The 20351-nt window shown below is 36.8% G+C and overlaps 1 protein-coding gene across 6 annotated transcripts in view; it reads left to right on the top strand.

The window, feature by feature from the left end:
- LOC124356859 (dachshund homolog 2) overlaps window positions 1-20351 on the top strand; it is a 209661-nt gene that overhangs the window by 31368 nt on the left and 157942 nt on the right. For 2 of the 6 annotated variants that reach the window (XM_046808127.1, XM_046808125.1), the window contains exon 2: window positions 11438-11467. The exons of 2 other annotated variants lie outside the window; for them this stretch is intronic. In XM_046808127.1, coding sequence (XP_046664083.1) covers window positions 11438-11467 — 30 coding nt within the window. Of the gene's footprint in view, window positions 1-11098; window positions 11135-11437; window positions 11468-20351 lie in introns of all 6 variants that reach the window. 2 more of the 6 variants (XM_046808126.1, XM_046808124.1) reach the window with 1 other exon arrangement.

The following is a 20351-nucleotide window of genomic DNA, read 5'->3' as shown; positions in this document are numbered from 1 at the left end:
TTTCTCTGTTTGACTGGTTCTTACAAACATTGTAGAAGGAGAAACGCAGGAACAGCTGTTTAAGATGACCTTTATTTGCCATTACAGTCTTTTAAGGTAACAGCATGATCTGTATTTAAAGTAAAATCTTTAATGAGTGATATGAATCTTAACAAGAACAGTATGAACTTAATACCTAGGCTTAACAATTGGTCTCTCCTTAAAAATTGTGCTAATTATAGTTACAAGTTACATTAAAACTGAAGAAATTGCCATTTAAAGATAATGTACACGAGAGGTCAGACTGTGACGGTAAAGAATACGTCAGATAGTTCACGCATTAAGGAACGGAAAAGCGAAAAGAATTTGCATAGAGCATGGAAGGTAGGGTAATGAAAGCGCATCACGCCAACCCGTCATGTGATACACGAGGTGGTGAGGGGAGGAGGAGGGGGTGAAGTGGGGGATGATGAAGGGTGAGGAGCTCCCCGCCCCTTGTCACTCACAGATAACATCGAGTCCAGTCATTAACTGGAAAAATTAGAGCCGAGTCTGATCTAGATCCTCGGATGACTGGACGGAAGTGGTGGTGGAGCGGGTAAACAAGAAAGGAAAAGAAAAACGATTCTAAATTAAAAAATGAAACAAATCATCAGCCAAATTATGACCCGACACCCGTTTCGAATGTCCACTCTTTGAAGAAGAGCAAGTGAGGTTCGATGCTGAGAACGAGGAAGGTAGTCAGCCAGAAGTCCACAGTGATTGTTATCCTTGGAGTTTATGTGGCAGTAAACATGTTGACCACGCAATTCTCGGTCAACAGTTTACGGTGCAATGTGGCGAGAAGTTGTCGGTGAAGTCAAAGAGAATTATTGATAACCGCATTGAACACAATAGCGGCGATCGTCAGCCCGTGGTGTAAGAGTACCGTACTGGCGGCCGGTGGCTACTCCGCTGACACAGCTTCGCCTGCAGAGATAAATGTCGCGTGTGTCAGCTGCATTGTGAGTTACTAGCGTTTAAATTAGTTACAAGGCGCCTGCATCATCTGTCACGAGAACTTGCACAATAATCAGCGTTTATGCCAAATAAATTCTTCACCGGAGGTCAAAGAGCAATTCAAAATTTATGTTTTGTGACGTTACTAGTTGTACTGTAAGGGCTAGAACAGTTTTGTATTGTCTTTTCAGGTGCACCTAAAAGCAAACAGAGCTGTTTTGTTATACGATTTAATATTAATTTCTATTGAATAAATTAGTTACAATTCAACTTCCAGAATGAAAAGTCTATTGGTCTATCCAGAGATTGTCTATCGGTTAATTAAACGTCCTGCCAAGTTGAGTGCAGGACAATTCTCCGACTGTACCTTGCAGCTATGACAGCTATAAATCACTCAGGTTGGTTCTACCTTTTTCTGGATAAGACTAAAGAAAGTTAACATATAAAATCAAACAGCAAATCTTGCTATTAATACATTTATAATACAATATCCTAGTGACTTGATTGAAAATTTGGTAATTCAACAAACAATATAAGTAATTTAAAAGAATAAATAGAATATCTTGTAAATTTTACAGTGGTGTCCTCAGGCCTTCAGAGATAATATGTATTTAAAAAGAGCTTCCTTCTACTTTGAAGTATTTCGTAGCTCAGTGCTTACGAAGACCCGGATAAAGAGCCCACGTGAAGACCAATCACCTATTCTCTCGGTTTTGAATATCCTTGATCGGTGGGCACCAAAACGTGAGCGGAGCGGCTAATCGCAGCGCCGCACGAGGGTAGGATCGACCGTGTCCGACAAAGAAATCACGGGGAAATTACTCCAGAATACACCGGGAGCGTCTCCAATCAGCCATTGTGGCGGCGTACGTGTGTGCTTTGTGCAAGAAACTCTACACAATCTGTTTGTTTTATTAAAGAAACACAGCCAGCACGCCGAGGAATCCTCTAGTCACCTTTGTGTCCGAGATTGGTCAGCAGCTGGGACTTGAGAGGTGGATGTCCTACAATCCAGACCTTCCTAGACCACGTGTGGTCATTGCCACTCTAAGGCGTTGATGTTTTATTGTACTAGCTTCCTAGCATCTACTGGTACAGCAAATGCTGGAATTCGCAAATTTTGAAAAATAATGTGTTTTCCAAAAGGCTATAAGCTTATAAAGTATTTGAAAAGGTTTTAGCAGGAAATTATAATTCGTTCCAATATAGAAATTCTTATACTTTTGTCACCTTATTCCAAACAGATTTTAATGTCCTTATATGAATCGAATCATTCTTCAGTATTTTACCAAAAAGGGTTTGATGCTGTGGAAGTCATTTGGATAATCAATCTTCACAAACACAAAACTGGGCCTTCGAGACTCTCCTCATTCCTACTGATGTGGAATGCTCAAAATACTGACAAAATCAAGGAGAAATGAATTCCAGTGGAAAGCCTTTTGACCGAAGCAAATGAGCCGTTCTGTCCAAGCCCCAATAAATAAACCCGAGGTGTTAAAAAAGGCAGATCGATCACTAATCGAGTCAAAATGCGGTGAAGATGAGTTCAGCAGAGTGTGGAGTGGAGTCCAATAAGTTGCGGCGCGAAGCGGAGCGTGACTGACGGACGCCCTCTGGATTAATACCGGCCAGAACGTTTGAAATACAAGCGTAGGCATCGATTGGCTGCGGTAGCTTCCATTGTAAAAACAGAGCGAACAAAGAAACATGAGACATGTTCGGTCACGGCTTCTGTTGAAAAGTAAACAAGTGAGGAACTAAACCCGATCCCGGTGACATGCCGCGTCGAAATTCATTTACTTTTTTGATTCGTGGGAATCTGCTTGGCTGTCACGTCTGACTCTTCGTATCCAGGAATAATCGGTCCAAAAACTCATTGGGGTATTTAATACTCTGAATAAATGAGTACAACTTTTCGCTTCTTGATTGCCACTTAATACGTTTCCTATGAGAAAATGCGAGAAAGCTATTGGGCAAACTGGTGGGCTACAACCGATAGGAAAGTGGCTTTCAATTGAGAAACACCCAAGAGTCATAAATCGAAAACAAATTAGTATTCAAGAGGATATCCGAAGATTGAATCGTCACCGGCGAATACCGTCACGCACTTGTATCAGTTTACGTCGACAAGCGACCCGCCTCGCTCCGCTCGGACAACTCGAATAAATAAAGAAACAAACGGCGTTAATGGGTTATCCGATGTTAAATGTAAAATATCATTAGTAAGTTGTGTACTGGGCGGATCCCTAGCCTAATGGAGACTTGACGGGTACAGTCTGGACAGCGGAACCGACTATACCAACTGAATTTGAGGAGGTCCAAAATGGAAATCATAGTGTAGATATAGCGATTGTAGTTTGTCAAACATTAATATTTTAATTATTTAAATCAGTGATTCATATTTATGTTTTGCATAAATGATTTTTTATATCAATATTGCAATAGGTGATTTAATTTTTTATGTCGTAAGTTTAAAATCTCTAACTGTATTATTTTAACAACAATTTGATTGTTTTAATATTGAATTACTTATACGTTATTAAAATAAATAATTAACAATTAACTGCGAATTTAATATAAATAATGCTAATAAAAGTATTTAAATGTGTACACGCGTACATTGTGATTGTTTACATATATAAAATGGTGTAACATTTAATAATGAGCAAAAATGTATAGTGTGCAAAAAAGTTTGAAATATTTTATAAATTTATATATAAATATTATAATGTTATATTACTCTTCGTTTTCCTGATGAAAATAAAGTGCGCTGTGGTATTTCTATGCAACTGGAATGAATGTTTGAAAGTAAAAAATAAAAGTTTGTACGAACTGGGGGAGTTTGTGAACATGGATAGGACACGTGTTACATGAAATAACTAATTCGGAACTTACAGAGCACATAGGTCTTACATTTTTTCAAATACTTCGGTATGCTATAAGACAATTAATATGTATAATTTTTCTGAAAATTATTGATTATTTGTTGGAATCTTTCTGACAGACTTGTTACTAATACGGTTAGGTATTCATGATAGAAAAATAAATATATTAAAAGATTAGACGTTCTGTCAAGTAAATATGAAAACCGAGCCGGAAGGAACGACCTGACCGAGTCATCGCATTGAAGACTAATTGAACTGGTACCGGGGAACAAATGGATTTATCTGATGATCGCGGGTGTTAAGTTGTGAGAACTCATCACGGTAAGAGCTCATCACGGCCAGAACTACACTCGTGACGGCCCGGCTCGGGGGCGGACAGCGATCAGAAGGAAAAAATAAACACGATTGATGCGAAGAAATGTTGGGCTCCGTTTCTTAATTAAAATACTAAGTGTGTTTGTGGCCATCCACTCGCGCACACGCGCACACACCGCTCGCACTCACACACGGACGTTTGACTTTGATGAGTCGGAGCCGTAATTATTCCCACTGTCTGTGCGATATTTCTTTGTTCCCGGATGACTGATGACCTTCCGAGATTGGATCTACAGATGTTAGTTTTTTGTTTCTCTTTTGTTTTCCGTGAAATTTCGCTTTGTTTAATGTGTTTCCACTAGGCGGTTCGGGTTTGATTTCACTTTTATTGTTTTGTTCTGACATATCATCAGGGACTTTCGTTCTTTGGAACTATCACACTGTCGCGACGCATAGAAATGTTGTGTTTGATTTCAAAATCGATTTTAAACTCATTAAATTATTGTATCAGTATTAGTGGGACAGGAACGACCGTAAACCATGAAACCCTCGTGGTGCCAGTGTTGGAAGCGGAGGACATAAAACTATCGACCTATAATTTCTCAATCCATTTTCATCGAACAAACGGTAATCCGCGGGGAGATCTCGGTCTGTGAGGTAAATATATATATTGTTGATGGCGCACAATAAGATAAGTTCCTGAAATGACGGTCATTGAAATATTCCAAGGGAGGAATTTGCGGATCACCTTGAGATGGTCTTGTATCAGCGCACATAACAATAAACTGGAATGGTCCTGAGCATCCGGCGCGGGCCAACGTTTGTACAAATCTATTATTGTAATTATCCACGGTAAGTTGATCTGCTATTACCGGGGAGGCCGGGCGAGCTGGGCGAGAGAGATGCGATCTGGTACCACTCGGTCGCCCAGGGCACACTCCTATCACTCACAATCTTTATTCACTTTTTGATGTTACTACCTTTCTTCTTTTTACTTTTCCATACTGACCAAACGATTTCTCAGGTATTTTCTGGACCAAAACTTAGATCTAGTACGATATTCAAATTAAATGTTTCCTAAGAGGCTGTGGTTGAACAGTGAGATACAATGGCTGCAGCTATTTAACATCCATACTGGCCTCTTTAGATCGGAATGACACTAACACAGAACGTTACAATCGCGAAGAACACAATGAGAAACAAGAAATACCGATACCGTAGAATAAGATCCAATATAGCAAAAATTCAGTCGGTAGCAAAAGGAACGCCTTCAAAGAGATATGGAGAGAGTTGGTCTATAAGTCTAACAAAGCCTTGATGTCGATATTGTTTTTGTAGCGGCCCAGAGAATTCACAATGGAATTCGTAAAGGAATCAATAACGGTTGAAATATAATACAGCGTTTCCGAGCCAAAAGACAAGAAATGTTGCGAGGCGAGGGTAGGGGTAGGTCGTGCCCCCAGGCACCGGCGAGAGACCCGGACCGTCCCGCAAACCTTCCCAACACTCCCGACTCGCTTGTATCCTCAATATATATTAAAATTTCATTTTTATTTGACGGGAACGTAACGTATTGCGCCTATACTTTCCTGGGGTCCAAGCGATTGCCATGTAAATTGTATCGAGGATCCGTCATTGCCCTTCAAAGCGGTGCTTTTATTATAAAGAGATCGTTTACTTTCTGTGCTTGGATGTACTACAGAGGGTTGCATACTTGAAGCTGCACGTTGAGGATGATTAATATTTATAGTTGGCAATAATTTAATTGAAATGAGAACTGGTGGTTTTATGGGCTATCGTAGTACTTTTTAAGTCTAGAAAGCTTTTGATTTCCGAATCATAATTTGCAATAAAATTATTTAATAGCTGAATTAAATGTGGTTTTAAACTTAAATAGCAATAAGTAGAATGACTATTATTATAATCTCACATGAATTTTTAGAAAAAAGGAAAAGGATTTGTAAATATAGAGATGCATTACACTACCACTAACCCATTAAATATTATAGAATCCATGTCGTAATGGTCAGAGAGGGTGGTTAATCTACGACATAGTCTTCTCGTAAACAGAAATCATTCGATCGAAAGAACCATTTTTGATGCCCGGATATTTTTATTACCGTCTTGATTCAAAGGTTATGTAGGATGTGGAAATATAAACCAGTAAGCTATCACTAAATACTTTGAAAGAGTTCTAAGGAAGACGTTTTTGGAATTTATAAACATTTGGATACTTTGCAGCTTGAAAAGACCGTCGTGAAGATCAGAATGGTTCAAATTCCCGTCACACACCCCACAGTCATATGTAAAGTCTGCCAAAATCATGTGTTAGAGGTTCAGCGTGAAACACTGATACAATATGAGTTGTTCAGAATGTGACAGCTCTACATGGATGTATTCCGGTAATTCGCCATTCTAATTCAATAATCGTAGCGAACCAGTTATGATTTTAAGATATTTAGTATTAAAGATTTGATTAGGCACATACACAGACTCAGAAATAAACATAGAAAACTAAAAACTAATTTGAAGAGCGAAAATAAAGTCACTCCATATTCCAGCTATATAGAGGAGTGTTTTGTTTACTATGCACTCAAATAATTCATGTCCTGTTTGGAGAACGTTAAACAGATGGCCAAAAAAACCAAATCATGTGGCCCTTTTTACGACCAGTTTTTAACAGCCGAACACAAAACAGAGTTCATATGTAACAGAGGTGGGCATCAATCTTCCAACTCACAATGCGGGATAAAAAACTAAACCAATAACTGTATTGAATGATATCCGGCAGTGTACGCCTCAATTGGCCCAAACAATACGAATCTGGGATAAAAGATTCTTCGGCGGGGGTCCCGCAAGGTTCGTGTTTGGGCCCGGTGTGTTCCGCTACCGGCTCGGCGGCCCACGCCCACTGCCATTTATATATCAAATCCAAACTAATGTTCCACTCTGATAAAAACGGGATAGGCTGACATAATTTGTTGATTCATGTAGGGGGCAATATAAACATGAAATTGTATCCCAAAGTTATTTTTATTTTCAAATTATACCCACATTACAAGTTATAATTTAATATTTGTTTGATAAAAGTGACGTTTTTGACGTATTAATATACTTTAATCTATTTTCTGTGATAATAAAAATCCTTCAAAAAGATCCAGTTCCCACTCACACCTTAAAAGAGGACAGGGGTTTGAACGAAGGTTTGACTGAGTTATTTGCATCAAGCCCGAGCAGAAACACGGATATACGAGCAATTTGGAGGAGTAAATCAGGGATGGGACTCGATCATAAAGTACTACTCCTGCGGACAGGGAATAAGACAGTCGGACGGACAACCGGTTGGTTCCCACTCGCACTTTCTGGCGGCCGATATCGGCGGATCTCAGATCGGCCTTGCGAGACCAGTTCTCGGCCGATTACTGACAACCATTTTGTATGTGAATGTCTTCAGACGTTTTATTATCGATTGAAAGCCGAGCAGGATTTGCTACAAGCTTACAAGACCTCGGCCCTTCTCTAACGGAGTTTGTCAGGTAGACGTGGTAGTCCTGAAACATCGCGAAATTATCGTGTTATCAGTCACATTAAGTTGAAATAAACAGCCTGTTGATAAGTAGTTTTTTTATACTGACTTGCAATCAGTGAAAGTTGTAAGCGACAACAACGTGGAACCGGTTACTTTTAGGAACCATCCCTGTTCGTAAAGTTCATGAACGTCTCAGAAAAGCAGTACACACGTTTACCTAGCTCCTACAACCACAATCGCTTGTAAGGGAGATGTTTTGCAAGGGTTGCGGCATTTAAAGGGCATTACGGTGGGGGTGACACGGGACAATACACCCTTAGTAAATCACGTGCTAAGACTAAGGAGTTGCTAGTGTTATTAATTTCATGGCTCGGTGGCAGGGGCAAGCTCCAACTCTAACCACAGACGTAGTAATTACGTCTCATTTTAATTACGCCCGATTTATGGGCCTCCTTTTGTAATGCTTTTTACAGATGTAAGTCTAAGCTTCTTAGGGGAATATTATTTATTTGCGATCTTCCTTGACGTCTCTTTCTTGTTTCAAGGGCTGTTAAATATGCAAGCAATAATTCCCGGACTTCTCTTAGTTTCTCTTTACTTTTTAGGTCTCCTTTAATAGGATTCAATAATGGAATCTCGGGCAGGAGACTTCTATAAGTGATTTCCATAGTACCTCCTTGATACTTTTATAAGCATCAAATTAACTCTTTCTTTGAAATCTGAAACATAATAATGTACGAAACGTTAATATTAATTCAAAAAAGTGAAATTTTCTTTATCCTCAATTGAAAAGTATGTAATCATGTTTTATTGAGATTCATATGTAGAGGCAGTGTCTGTAATGAATATATAGAGAAAACGATTTTCCAAAATTTCTTACAGAATCAGTGGTTTTAAATGAGCGGATTTTTGAAGTTCGTTCTCTTTTGAAACAACTGTGTGCCTTTCAAGATAGATAGATCCTAGTTACTCAGGTTCAACGATATTCAAGAAGTAACCTTTGGTATTGTGAGCATTAAATATAAACCGAAGGAATGGCCAGAGACCAGAGAGACTTGGCACAGTCGATGACTGATCGGAGAGGCCCAGCAGCGAGGGTCTCGCCAGTAAAACATATTCTGTCCAGACGTGATCAGAGTTCAATATTAATTAGGCGCCATTAATGTCGGTCTGCTCGGCTCACAAGACGCCATTAGGGCCGCGATTTGTTCCCCACCAGGGTGCCAACAGCTCATTTTTAATTGTTCACATATCGTTTTCGTGATTGACTCGCCTTAAATCAGACAATCAGTAAAATTTATTTACTTTGTCAAGTTTTACAAATTTACAAGTTTAGACAATTGAAGCGTCACACATTATTAATAGATAATTAGCATACCATAGAGCTTGGGAAACTGAATAAGTTGTTTTGCAGAATTTTTTTGTAGATTGTCTCGTAACTATTCGTTATGGAGAACATTCTTTCCCCAAAATAGAAGCGTTTCACGTTGTCCGGGCACTTCTTTTATTACGTCCGAATAAAAATTGCAAATGTAATTTTACTGTTACGCAAATCTTACGTAACTTGACTTGTAAAAGATCAGTTCCTAAAATGTAATACATGTACAGTTTTTAATATTTAAATGACCTTTGAGTTTTATTTAAAGCTTGCTTTTGGAAACATGAAACATCCACCATTGACTACCATTCTGAAACGAGTAAAAATGTTATTTAAATTTTTTGATGTACAGTAAGTGCCAATAAGACAAGTAAGTACCTTTTCGAAATAAAAATCTTGTAGTTTAGAAATTCTATGAAATAGAATTATCCTAACAATATACTAGAAAAATATCAAGACAGTGGTTGGAAACATAAGTTTGTTATGTATTCAACATTATGAAGATAACAAAATTGTCTTTATTGGCGTTACTTTATCATGATTAAGTGGAGAATTTTGATCGGAAATAAAACTGGTCCTAAACTCGAGCCTTGAGGGAGTCAGTAGTACATTACATTCCCACTCTAATATGGTATGTAAATGTTCCGATTTAGCAGCTGTGTGTTTTTACACTGTGTCAGTTGACGGCGTGTCAAAGGCGGACGGAAACAAAAGGCGTCAGATTGACAAGCTGTCCGGTCCATGCAGGTTTTCTCCGCGTGCCAGCTCGTCGTGTATTGAATATTTGTCGCACAGTGGTAGTGGCGCGGGTCAACGCTTCACATTTGGTCATGCTCAGCTTTCTGCTCTGCCAGTCTTCTTGTTTGCTAGGCAATTAAACCGTGCAACTCCGGTGCCGCCATTCTCTGCCCGATTGTCTATGGCAAACTGATATTCATCCTCTATTGTGAACGGCTCGCAAGCATCAACCTAAAATGTGCGCTGAGTGAAAACCTCCTGAACGACGGATAGTCCTTCGAAAACGTAAGCCAGGTTGAAATTTTGTTAGCAGCATATCTTATACCCGATCATTATTTAAGGAAATTTTAGTCGAAGAGAAGAATGAACGTAATATCATCGGTTTCAGTATACAATTTCTCCATTGTGACTAGTTTAAAGTGTTCAATGCTGTTGATTTTTTATGTGTAATACTGCAGAACTTGACAATGGGTCAATTAGTCATCAACTAGTTCAGTATTTAAAAAAATAGTTCAATTTACAGATCCATTACAATTACACAATTCCAACTATTCGAAAATCATGTGAAACTGTTCATAATCAAATGTCAATAGTACAGAGGCTATCCATCATTCAAAACAAAATAAAAAAGTCGGACATCTGTGAGAGGGAAGTTTTCGGAGGTCAGCCTGCGGAGGGAACACAGAGAGGGGAGGCAGATGCAGAATACAATAAGCAAGTGGTATTTCGCAGACTCAAAACAGAAGTTCGGAACAAAGAACTCTCAAGCGCCCCAGTTCAGACTGAACTGTTTACTGCGAATACAGAATTATACGGTCATTGTAGTTTTAATAAGTATAAAATACGTAGGAAATAAATAGTAAAGATGTATAGTTTCAATGTTCAGAATGTAGTAACTTATATTTCATAACGGAAGTGTGTATCTGTAACATTACTTTATATTGCGCTGCGCTTGTATGAATCCATAATTTTACGTTTTTTAACACAAAACGTTTACAATAATTTTAATAGTAATATATGTAGTTTCATTATTCAAAACTATTTTTATAAGTTTTTGATATAAAGCACATAAAATATAATTGCCAATTTAAAGGTACGCCAAACAAAGTGGCTACTATATGCTGTTTCAAATGTACAAACAAATACGAATATATACATCTGCAGCAATACGTATGTGGTTGTTTCATAAATGTTAGAGTATTAATACATTACGTGTATTAAATACTTGTTAATTATTTTATGGTTTGTGGAACAACATAAACTATTTGTTTGCAGATTCCGACCTGTTACGCAATTCGCTTACGATACGGGGTAAGTTATACTTCTTCTTATCTGTAGTCCATCAAATCATCTTTAAGTTTTATCTCCTCCAAAACTGTTTCAAAATAAATAAAATAGAGAAGCATTACAGTACAAGCACCTGCAAATTAAAATTTTGAAATACGGATAATTATTGTTTCCTTGATTAGTAAAAGAATAAAATTTCGCTATTTCGATTTAATAAGTTACAATAAAACTTTTTTGCAATATGTAGACTGGTAAACCCCAGTGGAACATTTCTTACTCTCTGTTTGTGGACGGTGAGCCCCAGCTGATATTTTCGTTTGTTCGCAGGTGTCTCATGTCCCACAAAGCTTCTGACAGGTAGGCGCCAATTTTGAAAAACGCTCATTTCGGTCGTAGAAAAGAAGGGCCTAGCATGTGGCACGGTATGTTCCTTTATGAATAATTTTCTTATTAAATTTGTTGATGTTAGCGTTAGTTTGTGATTCAGCTCAAATTTTTTTACTTTAATTTTTCAAATTAAATAAACAACTCGTAATGGTATGCAATTATTCCGAAAATTGAGTATGTTTGTATTAACGTACAAAACTGTTCATTGGAGAATTTCGTTGGTGCGCTGTACTTTATAAAATAATTGTAAAACACATTTCCGTTAGATAAAATGAAAAAGATTTATAATGCTATTATAAAAACTAAATGATCAGTCAAATACTGACAATAACATTTTTCTGATTGAAACTACAGTAAAATATCGTATTGTAAAGTTCTTTCCCTTAATTTTGATGTATATCTTTATGTAGCTTTTAAACGTGAAGCTTTTGTTGTTAGTTGTTTTATGTTTAGTGATTTCTTGCTTCTGCTATGGCATGCCTATTTTCTACGATCATTGGTCCACACAAATTCGGTCACTATAAATGTATTGATATTAAAGCTTAAAATTTATTAATGCTTCTCTATTTGAAATCGGTCCACCCTGTTTAAATTTGTTAAATTCTGTCGCATTCAACTTGTGTTGTTAATTCTAAATTCTGGCATTTTCACATTTTTAAATATGCTCCACTATTTATTCGTATTTGTTGTCATGAATGTCTAACATTTTAGCATGAGACTTCCGTATTTTTTAAATATCAGTTCTGTTACTTTTTATATTCATGTTAATATACAAAGGCATCTTTCTGTAGACATTTAGTTCCTCCACCTTGGGATAAACAGACCCTTAAGTTATTCAATATAATCAAGTGTAGTATGCAAATGGTCCGCGTCAGTTTGTAAGTATTTACTTTATAACAAACCTGGCATAGATTTTAATGTCTTATTTTAGTTATGGTAAAAAGTCTGATTAATATCAAATGTTGCTATGAATAATCTAATATCAACAATACTCCAAAGACAGTCCGCTCTAAAGTTTAACAAGATCAGTATTACAGAACGCAATCTATTACAATAATAACATTTCTATGTAGTTACTGAGTGTTGTTAGTTACTAGACTAATTATAAGTTTCAAATAATGCATTAAAATGTTTATAAGTATTCATACAATAGCAATATAAACTGAATTGATATTAAATGGAGAAATAGCAAAATAAATACAAATATTAAATTTGACGGAGTTTATTAAAAACTCGTTATACAATTTTATCGTTACAATTCAATTCTAATGTTAAGCAAAGTTTTATTTATCTAACATGCAATGAATATATAACACGTTACAAACATGTACACAAATATTATTATTTTTATATATTTTATTAGTTTAAATTATTCTTCATAAGGAAGATAACATTCGCAAACCGTAAACATTAATAATTGATATTAATGTAATATGTTTTTAATTTCATATTAATATTTTTGAAAAACTCTTGCTGACAGTTCTGTACATTACGTCCAGCCCCAAACACAAATTGATCATTCAATTGATTAAATTATGTAGTACAATAGCTTACTAAAAATTGAGTATATTATTTATCTGAAAAGTGTTAGAAAAATAAAAATGTTTTCTTGTAAAAATGTTGTATTAAAAGGAATGCACGTTTTTCTTAATTTTAAATTAAGATAAGGTATAAACAGGTGTAATACACAATTGATTAGGGGATAACTCTGGAATATGTAAGGATTTTTTAAATATAGTACTGAAAAGGACTTTAGTAAACACAGATCTCTTAATTGAGCCTAAAATGTTACAACATTGTTCTTATAATGATTTGTATAAACAGTGGCAAAATTTGAAAATTCAGTTTGATCGGAAAATAGTTCAGAGATTAAAACACAATTTGTATTATAGGCTAGTAGAATGGAAAGGTAGAACCCTCCCTCATCACATTACGAAATGAAGCCGAGAGCGATAGAAGCTGTAACAGAGAAAAATGCCAGTAAACTCAGACAGACCCTTCGGAGCGAGTACTTTTAATAATGCACACAGACAGACAGACGGGCGATACATCATGCTCGACACGAGTGTTCTCTGTGTATTTTTTAAGTTGATTGTGACCGATCAATCATAGGGGCCGCGGCACTGCTGACACGCCGCACTGGACTATGGGAGACTACAACGCGCGGTATTACTGAAGTTTTGCTGCATTGTCTGCACCACAAATCGTCATTCGTACATGAAGCGAACTCGTTCCAAACAAATTAAATTAAATTTTCTTAATTGCAATCAGTAATTATCGCAAATAAATAGTTAACTGACATATAGCACACTTCGTAGCTATTCAAACACCTTTTTCTATTTTAGATGAACAAATAAAGACGCCAAATGACGATTACTAAACTGTTTGTCACTAAACTGAAGTACAGTAGTTTCAAATTACAAGTCTAAACAAACTTTAGGTAACAAAATGACAGCCGTGAACAATGTTGAAAACCATTATTTCGTAATGGTTGCGTGTATACAAAACCTCTCATAATCAGAAAATAAGAATTACAATGAAATGAATTGAATAAAATGAATTAATTCAGTAAAGTGAATTAAGATAAAACGTATACAGCTATAAAAATGAGGAACTACGACTATATGGTAATGTCAATTACAAGACAGAAACTAAAACAAAGAGTGAGAAAAGGAGAAAACAAACAGTTGTTGCACATTCCCAGAAAGTTTCGTGAAGGCGGACGGCAACTTTAATAGCCGGTGTAGATAATAATCTGGCTAATTATAGTGATTACCCGACATGGCGTATTCGCCAACTGTAATCGAACAGTTCTCACTTCCTTCGCCGAATGAAACCGAGGCATGAATAAACATCTCGTGGAAATGCACGTAAAAACTCGTAACTACTCATTATTTCCGTAGTTGTTCCAAACTTGTTGCTGGTGGTCTTTCATTGGCAATTAGTAATTTATGCTTTTATGATGCTGCTGCTCTTACGTGAGTTAATACTGACGGTTTTGATAATATATGGCCACATGGTCTTAAGCGTCAAATTAATGAGATAACATATCTACCTATCCTGTTTTCTAACTTTTTATAATGACATTTCCCCTTTATTTGTTTATTAATTTTCCTAATATTTCTATTCCGAATACGCTATGTAAAGGATCGAAGATTCATTTACTGTTATTTTCGGCTAAATAAGCAATTTTTTAAATTTTTTTAAAGATAGAAAAGTTTAAAACCGTTTTTTTGTCGAGTAAGTGAAATACTTCAAACTTGACAAGGTAAAACATAAGAATCCATAGAATAAGATATGTAGAGGAGATTTAGCGATTTAATATGTGTTTAAATCTTTTTATCCATGCAAAGACAATAGAGTGTACGTAGCGATATTATCAGGATGTACAATGTGCAACAAGGTTGTCGGTACACTGACATGCACATTACTGACAGAAATTGACAACAACATGCGAGAAATGGCTCTATTAACTCAGAATCCATAATTAAAATTAGCTAAATAAAAGGTGATAAGCCATGTCAAAAATCAGCAATTTTGGTTCTGATCAAGAATGTACAGAGGAAGAAGGGATCACCCACTAGCTCTATACTGTCACAATTTTGTTATGATACGAAGAATATGAATGATATGTATAAATACAGGTTTGCCTTGCATAATGAAAAAGAGATGAGTTATAATTCTGATAAATCAATAATAATAATAAATTCACATAATCTTTTGTGCGTAAAAAATATAAAAATTATATTTTCTTACATACACAAATTTAGTAAACAAAAAAAACTATTAACAAAGTGTATAAAGTAATAATTGTATACGGTGATATTTTAAGAATACCTCGCAAACTAGAGATTATTTCTTTTAAATTTCTGATTACCAGTTTTAAAGTACAATACGCAAACTAACGCCATCGAACGTACGTGTGGTGAGGAAGTACTGGCGGGAGTTTGTAGCGTGCTAGCCACTCGCAATTGTGACCGTGCACCGTCTGCTTAATTCAATTGACTAAAACGATTAATTCCAACAATCTTTAGGTGGATAACAATGGGCTGTTAACAATTTGAACTTTATGTGCTCGAAATGATGAGCGTCCGACTGCCTTTGGGCGCGGCTGAATTGGATAAATGCTCAGGAAATAAAAATTAGTCACGGCTTGTGCAAGGTCTCAAACCCACAACGGATACATTTTCAAAGCCTTTATCACTTCTACTGACTTTATCTCAATCTAATACTATTTCATGTTACAGCATCTTACAGTTTTTAGTTGGGATTTAAAAATAAGATACTTGTAACCTATGTAACTTGAACCAATGTAGACGTTTCTTGTAAACAAGATTTCAATTTGCAAAAGTAGAGCCATGGGTTATTTTTGGTTAGAGTCCGCTCGTATAATACATACATTTAATATTTACTTACATTATTCTATATTGCAAATGTCAGAACATTGGTTGGATTTCTAAAATTCTATTTATACATTAAAGTTCTCAATGTTTATCTAGATGCCAAGAAAACAGGCAAGGGAGAAATTTCTTAAAAATTGAATAGTATTCACAAAACTCATGAGGAGAAAGGAGACTTGAGCTAGTTTACTATTACAATAAGTCATCTGGAATGCGGTTTTTGAGCTTGAACATTCAAGTCTATCAAAAAATTTATCAAAAATTCAATAGCCAATCAATTGCTGTTGTGTGAATCCTTATTTATTATTCCAGTCATGTAATAATCGAATCATACTTTATACAACCACTTAGTTAGGAACGTATTGCAATTTTAAAATCAACTTGCATATTAAGGTGATAAATAACATGTAATAATAAAGCTTGTTATATAATGGAGCTACACATGTTTAATACATGCACGTTAGAACACATAGCTTTTGACCATTTTAAATAAAATTCTCACGAAAAAAGTAGTTTAACAATTAATATATATATATATATATATATATATATATATATATATATATGCTATTTACCTTGCGTTTAAATATAATACAGCAAAAAATATTGTTTTATTTAAAATAATATAATATATTATTCTACATTTGTTTTATTTATTTCTAGTGTAACTACACTGATTAGCATTTTGGAAAATGAGCGTTTAATATAACTCTTGGCTTTCCAATATTGTGGCTTTAGTTATAAATGGGGACGAAGGTTTCACTATTGGCATAGTTACCCGCCAACATGGATTTACACGACATCCCCAGGGCATCCCGCGGCGCGCCACAGCCTTCCTGGCTGTACATAATATATGCGGCAAATTGTCACTTCACGCTCACTGACTCCTTTGGTCGCTAAGTGGGATGGGATGGATGGCAGAGGGATAAGCCGTCCATTGTCCCCCAGTCCTCGATCTCGAGTCCTTTTTGAGTTTGGTGCACATTTTCACACAATGAGAGTACATCTTATTTAGGCTTAATATTTGTAACAGCATGTAATGCCTGCCCATTAGTAGAACACGCGTTAAAATCTTTACAATGTTATTTCCAATCCTAATAATCCACTGATTTTAAATATAGCTGTGGATGACTCCTTTAATATGCTTTTGGCTCAAAATAAACTGGTTCTTCAACACCTTGCCGACGCAATAAGTGTTAACACACATGAGGTCACCTTACACAGAGGCATAAAGGATTAAACGCACGTCCTGTCCGGGAGTATATCAATATAGATTGTTCATGGTTCATGGCTGGTACACAATGTTCAGTGTTAACGTACAAAGCGTGGCCCACTTTGACCATGCAGGTGCAACGCCGGCGATAATTCGGCAAAGGATCGACCGATCTCACTCCTGTCGGAAAACTCGAGGCCTTTGAAAAATGCGAAAAATGCATCCGGCGACTGCATCCGCGGGCGGAGCCGCTGCGCTCTCGCCCATTGGAGCGAGGAGGCCCGCCCCGCGTGCGCTTAAAGCCGCGCCAATTTCCCACTTCCCGAGTACCACTTAGTGCAATGCATTTGCATCATTACTTCGCCAGACTGATTCTGAAAGTGACGCCATTTTGGATCCGCTCAAACGAGCGGTCGCGTAATGCCCACATTGTCTACCTGCGCTACTGTATTCTAAATCGGTCATTTTGTATTTCCCCCCTACGGATTGTCACCCTTGTCCCAATTTTAAGTCTTTTTGAAGCGCAGCGCTGCCCCAGCGTAATCCCGTTTATTCACTTCTCCCCCTTCTCCATCTTTTCTCTTAACAACAGCTGTCCGCTTTAGAAAATGGGTGCTTCAAAAATAATAGGGTTTTGGAATAGTAATTTCTGTATTAAAGATCTAAAAGTGTATGTTAAAGCAATTGTAAAAGTAGTGAGTGTAAGTTATCCGCTGCGCCTCTCCGGTACCGCACTAATGCAGATGTCTGGAGGCACGACCGTCTCAGCACGCGGGTAGACAATGGCCCGCACTCATTACACTCTATTGTATGTAAATACTCCGTACATGCCGCGTGAAATTGGCCTGGCCCGCGCTCTATAACATATATTCAATTAATGTCCATTGTAGGACTGGTCACGGATGGCACGGGTCCAGCAGCTTGGCGCCCCTTTGATGCGGCTACAATGGTTGCTGCTTCCGGGTCCGATTGGTGTCATAGCGAGGAGAAATTTTATAGAGATTGAAAGTATTGAGATTTTGTACTCAAAGAAAATTTATAAATTAAGATACCCTTCAATGTGTAACTAAATGAACCAGTGACTAATACACAATAAACATACTTAAATAGAATAATATGCATTTCTTCAATTATTACGAAGACCATTTAAATATTTTAACGGATATGAGATTATTATTGTTGGTGAGGTATATAAGAGGGAAATTATACGCTTTCGAATAGGTAATACATATCTCATTGTTAATAGTGTCTAATACTGAAAGAAGATAAAAAAATACAAATATATATATATTTAATATTATATATTGATATATTTTAATGGGCTTCAGCTCAGTTAGGAAACTAATAAGAATTCCTAGCTTCCAATTGTATGAATATGTACTATTCAAATCAAATCAAATAAGATATTTTTACGCTGTAGAAAATTCCCTTTCTTTTAGTGCAAGTCATGTCACTAAAATAATATATATACAGTAAATTCCATAAAACTATAATTATTATTTAAGTGATCAATTTCAACTTTGCTATCATGACAGATCTTCAAGGCTGCTGAAGGCTTATTCAAAGAGATAGGGTCTTAATCGGCAATCGAAAATTGATGGTCTTTAGCCAGTTTTAATATTTCACGGTAGATGTTTCAATAAATAGGACCAAGATAAAAGTAAAAGTTTTCTGTGTCCATGCAATATTTATTTCTGGTATATTAGTATGATTAAGACTTTTAGCGATTTTTGAACTTTGAAAGATAAAATTTAACTTGTGATAAATTATTAAAGATGGAAAATGAAGACACCACATGTTCGAAAGTACTCTCTATAACCATCTCTATGTCCCAGTCCTTAGGTAATTGTAAGGGCCCTCTTCTGGAGTACAACATTAATTTGGTGTATCATCCATTATTATAGCTCTCAAGATCTACAATAATTGTTTAGATGAATGTTAAATCCGGGCCGAGATAAATCAAAAGCCAAAATAACCGATCACGAACAACAAATTAAAGTCAGTCGGGGCGGATGGCAAGGTTTGGCTATGGGGAGGGGGCATCTTAAACGTTTTGCCTATTCCCTTGGCTAAGAGATTGGAAAACTGAAGACGGTCGCCTTATTAAGGGAATTCCTCCCTTTTTGTCGGGGGAAAGGAGGTCTTTAATCCAATTACAATAAAGTAATATCCTCACATCCCCGCCCGGGTCGGATGTCCCTCCCCCTCCTCCTCCCCGCGCGCGGAAGCTAGTAATGAAAACAAATAGTCGGTTTGATTTGACCGGAGGAATGCCGGATCAAAATTAGCCCTGTTGGCTGTCATCGTCTGGAATTAGTTCATCTGATTGAAAAGGGAGGGGTAACAGTCTTCATTTTCCTTTGAATTATGTTCTCTAACCGTATTGAAAATACGATCTTATTTTATGTATTTATTTCTGAAACTCTCTGAGAAATTCGATGTCCCGATTAAATAAACCATCGCAAGCATACCGATTTGGCATGTAAAACGTATTAATGTTAGGACACAATAAAACACTGGTTGCTGATGATGATATCGTGTATACATGGCGCACAAACAGAAAACCAACAATTTCCCCTAAAAGCCAAACATAAACTCGATTGCGACAGAGCTACACACAGACCAAAGCATAAGTAATATAAACGAATCAGTGGGCGTAAAGGAGTATTTTTACAACAAAGCGAGTTCCAGCTGGTTAGCCCTCTCCGTCGGAAATTGGACAGCAACATTTTTCCGGATTCATTGAGCGCGCTTTTTGAAAGGGACACTCAAATTGACTCAATTAAAGTGGACAAAAGCAATTACACGCAATCATTTGGTGTGATTCTTTCATCTGGCTTAATGGAAGTTCACACGAGCTTTTAGGGTTTGCGGCGGGCAGGAATCGAACCCGGTAATGCATTTTGGTGGGTAACTCTGTTGACGTAATGGAATCAGCTGTTCTGACTGTCTCCGGAGCAAGACGCTGATTGGCTTCTGATTCGGTTTCCTCTGTGGCTAAGTTGATTGTTGTGCCACCGCCGAGAGGTGGGGGTGAACTCTCCCATCGAGCAGGCACCTAATGGAAGGCTAATAAGGGAGTTTCGTGGAGCCCAGTGCCTAAAACCATCGAATCCTCTCTGAATATAGGCTATATAGATGGTCTTTGTAAAAAATATATAAGTTTATTTGATTCGTGTTCATAAACATAGGATGTGAACCGAGTCGATAAAATTTAGCACACGGGGGATGAAAACGTTAC

The sequence above is a fragment of the Homalodisca vitripennis genome, chromosome 3 (assembly GCF_021130785.1).
Source record: "Homalodisca vitripennis isolate AUS2020 chromosome 3, UT_GWSS_2.1, whole genome shotgun sequence".
NCBI lineage: Eukaryota > Metazoa > Arthropoda > Insecta > Hemiptera > Cicadellidae > Homalodisca > Homalodisca vitripennis.
This window is presented reverse-complemented; position numbering and strand designations above follow the sequence as displayed.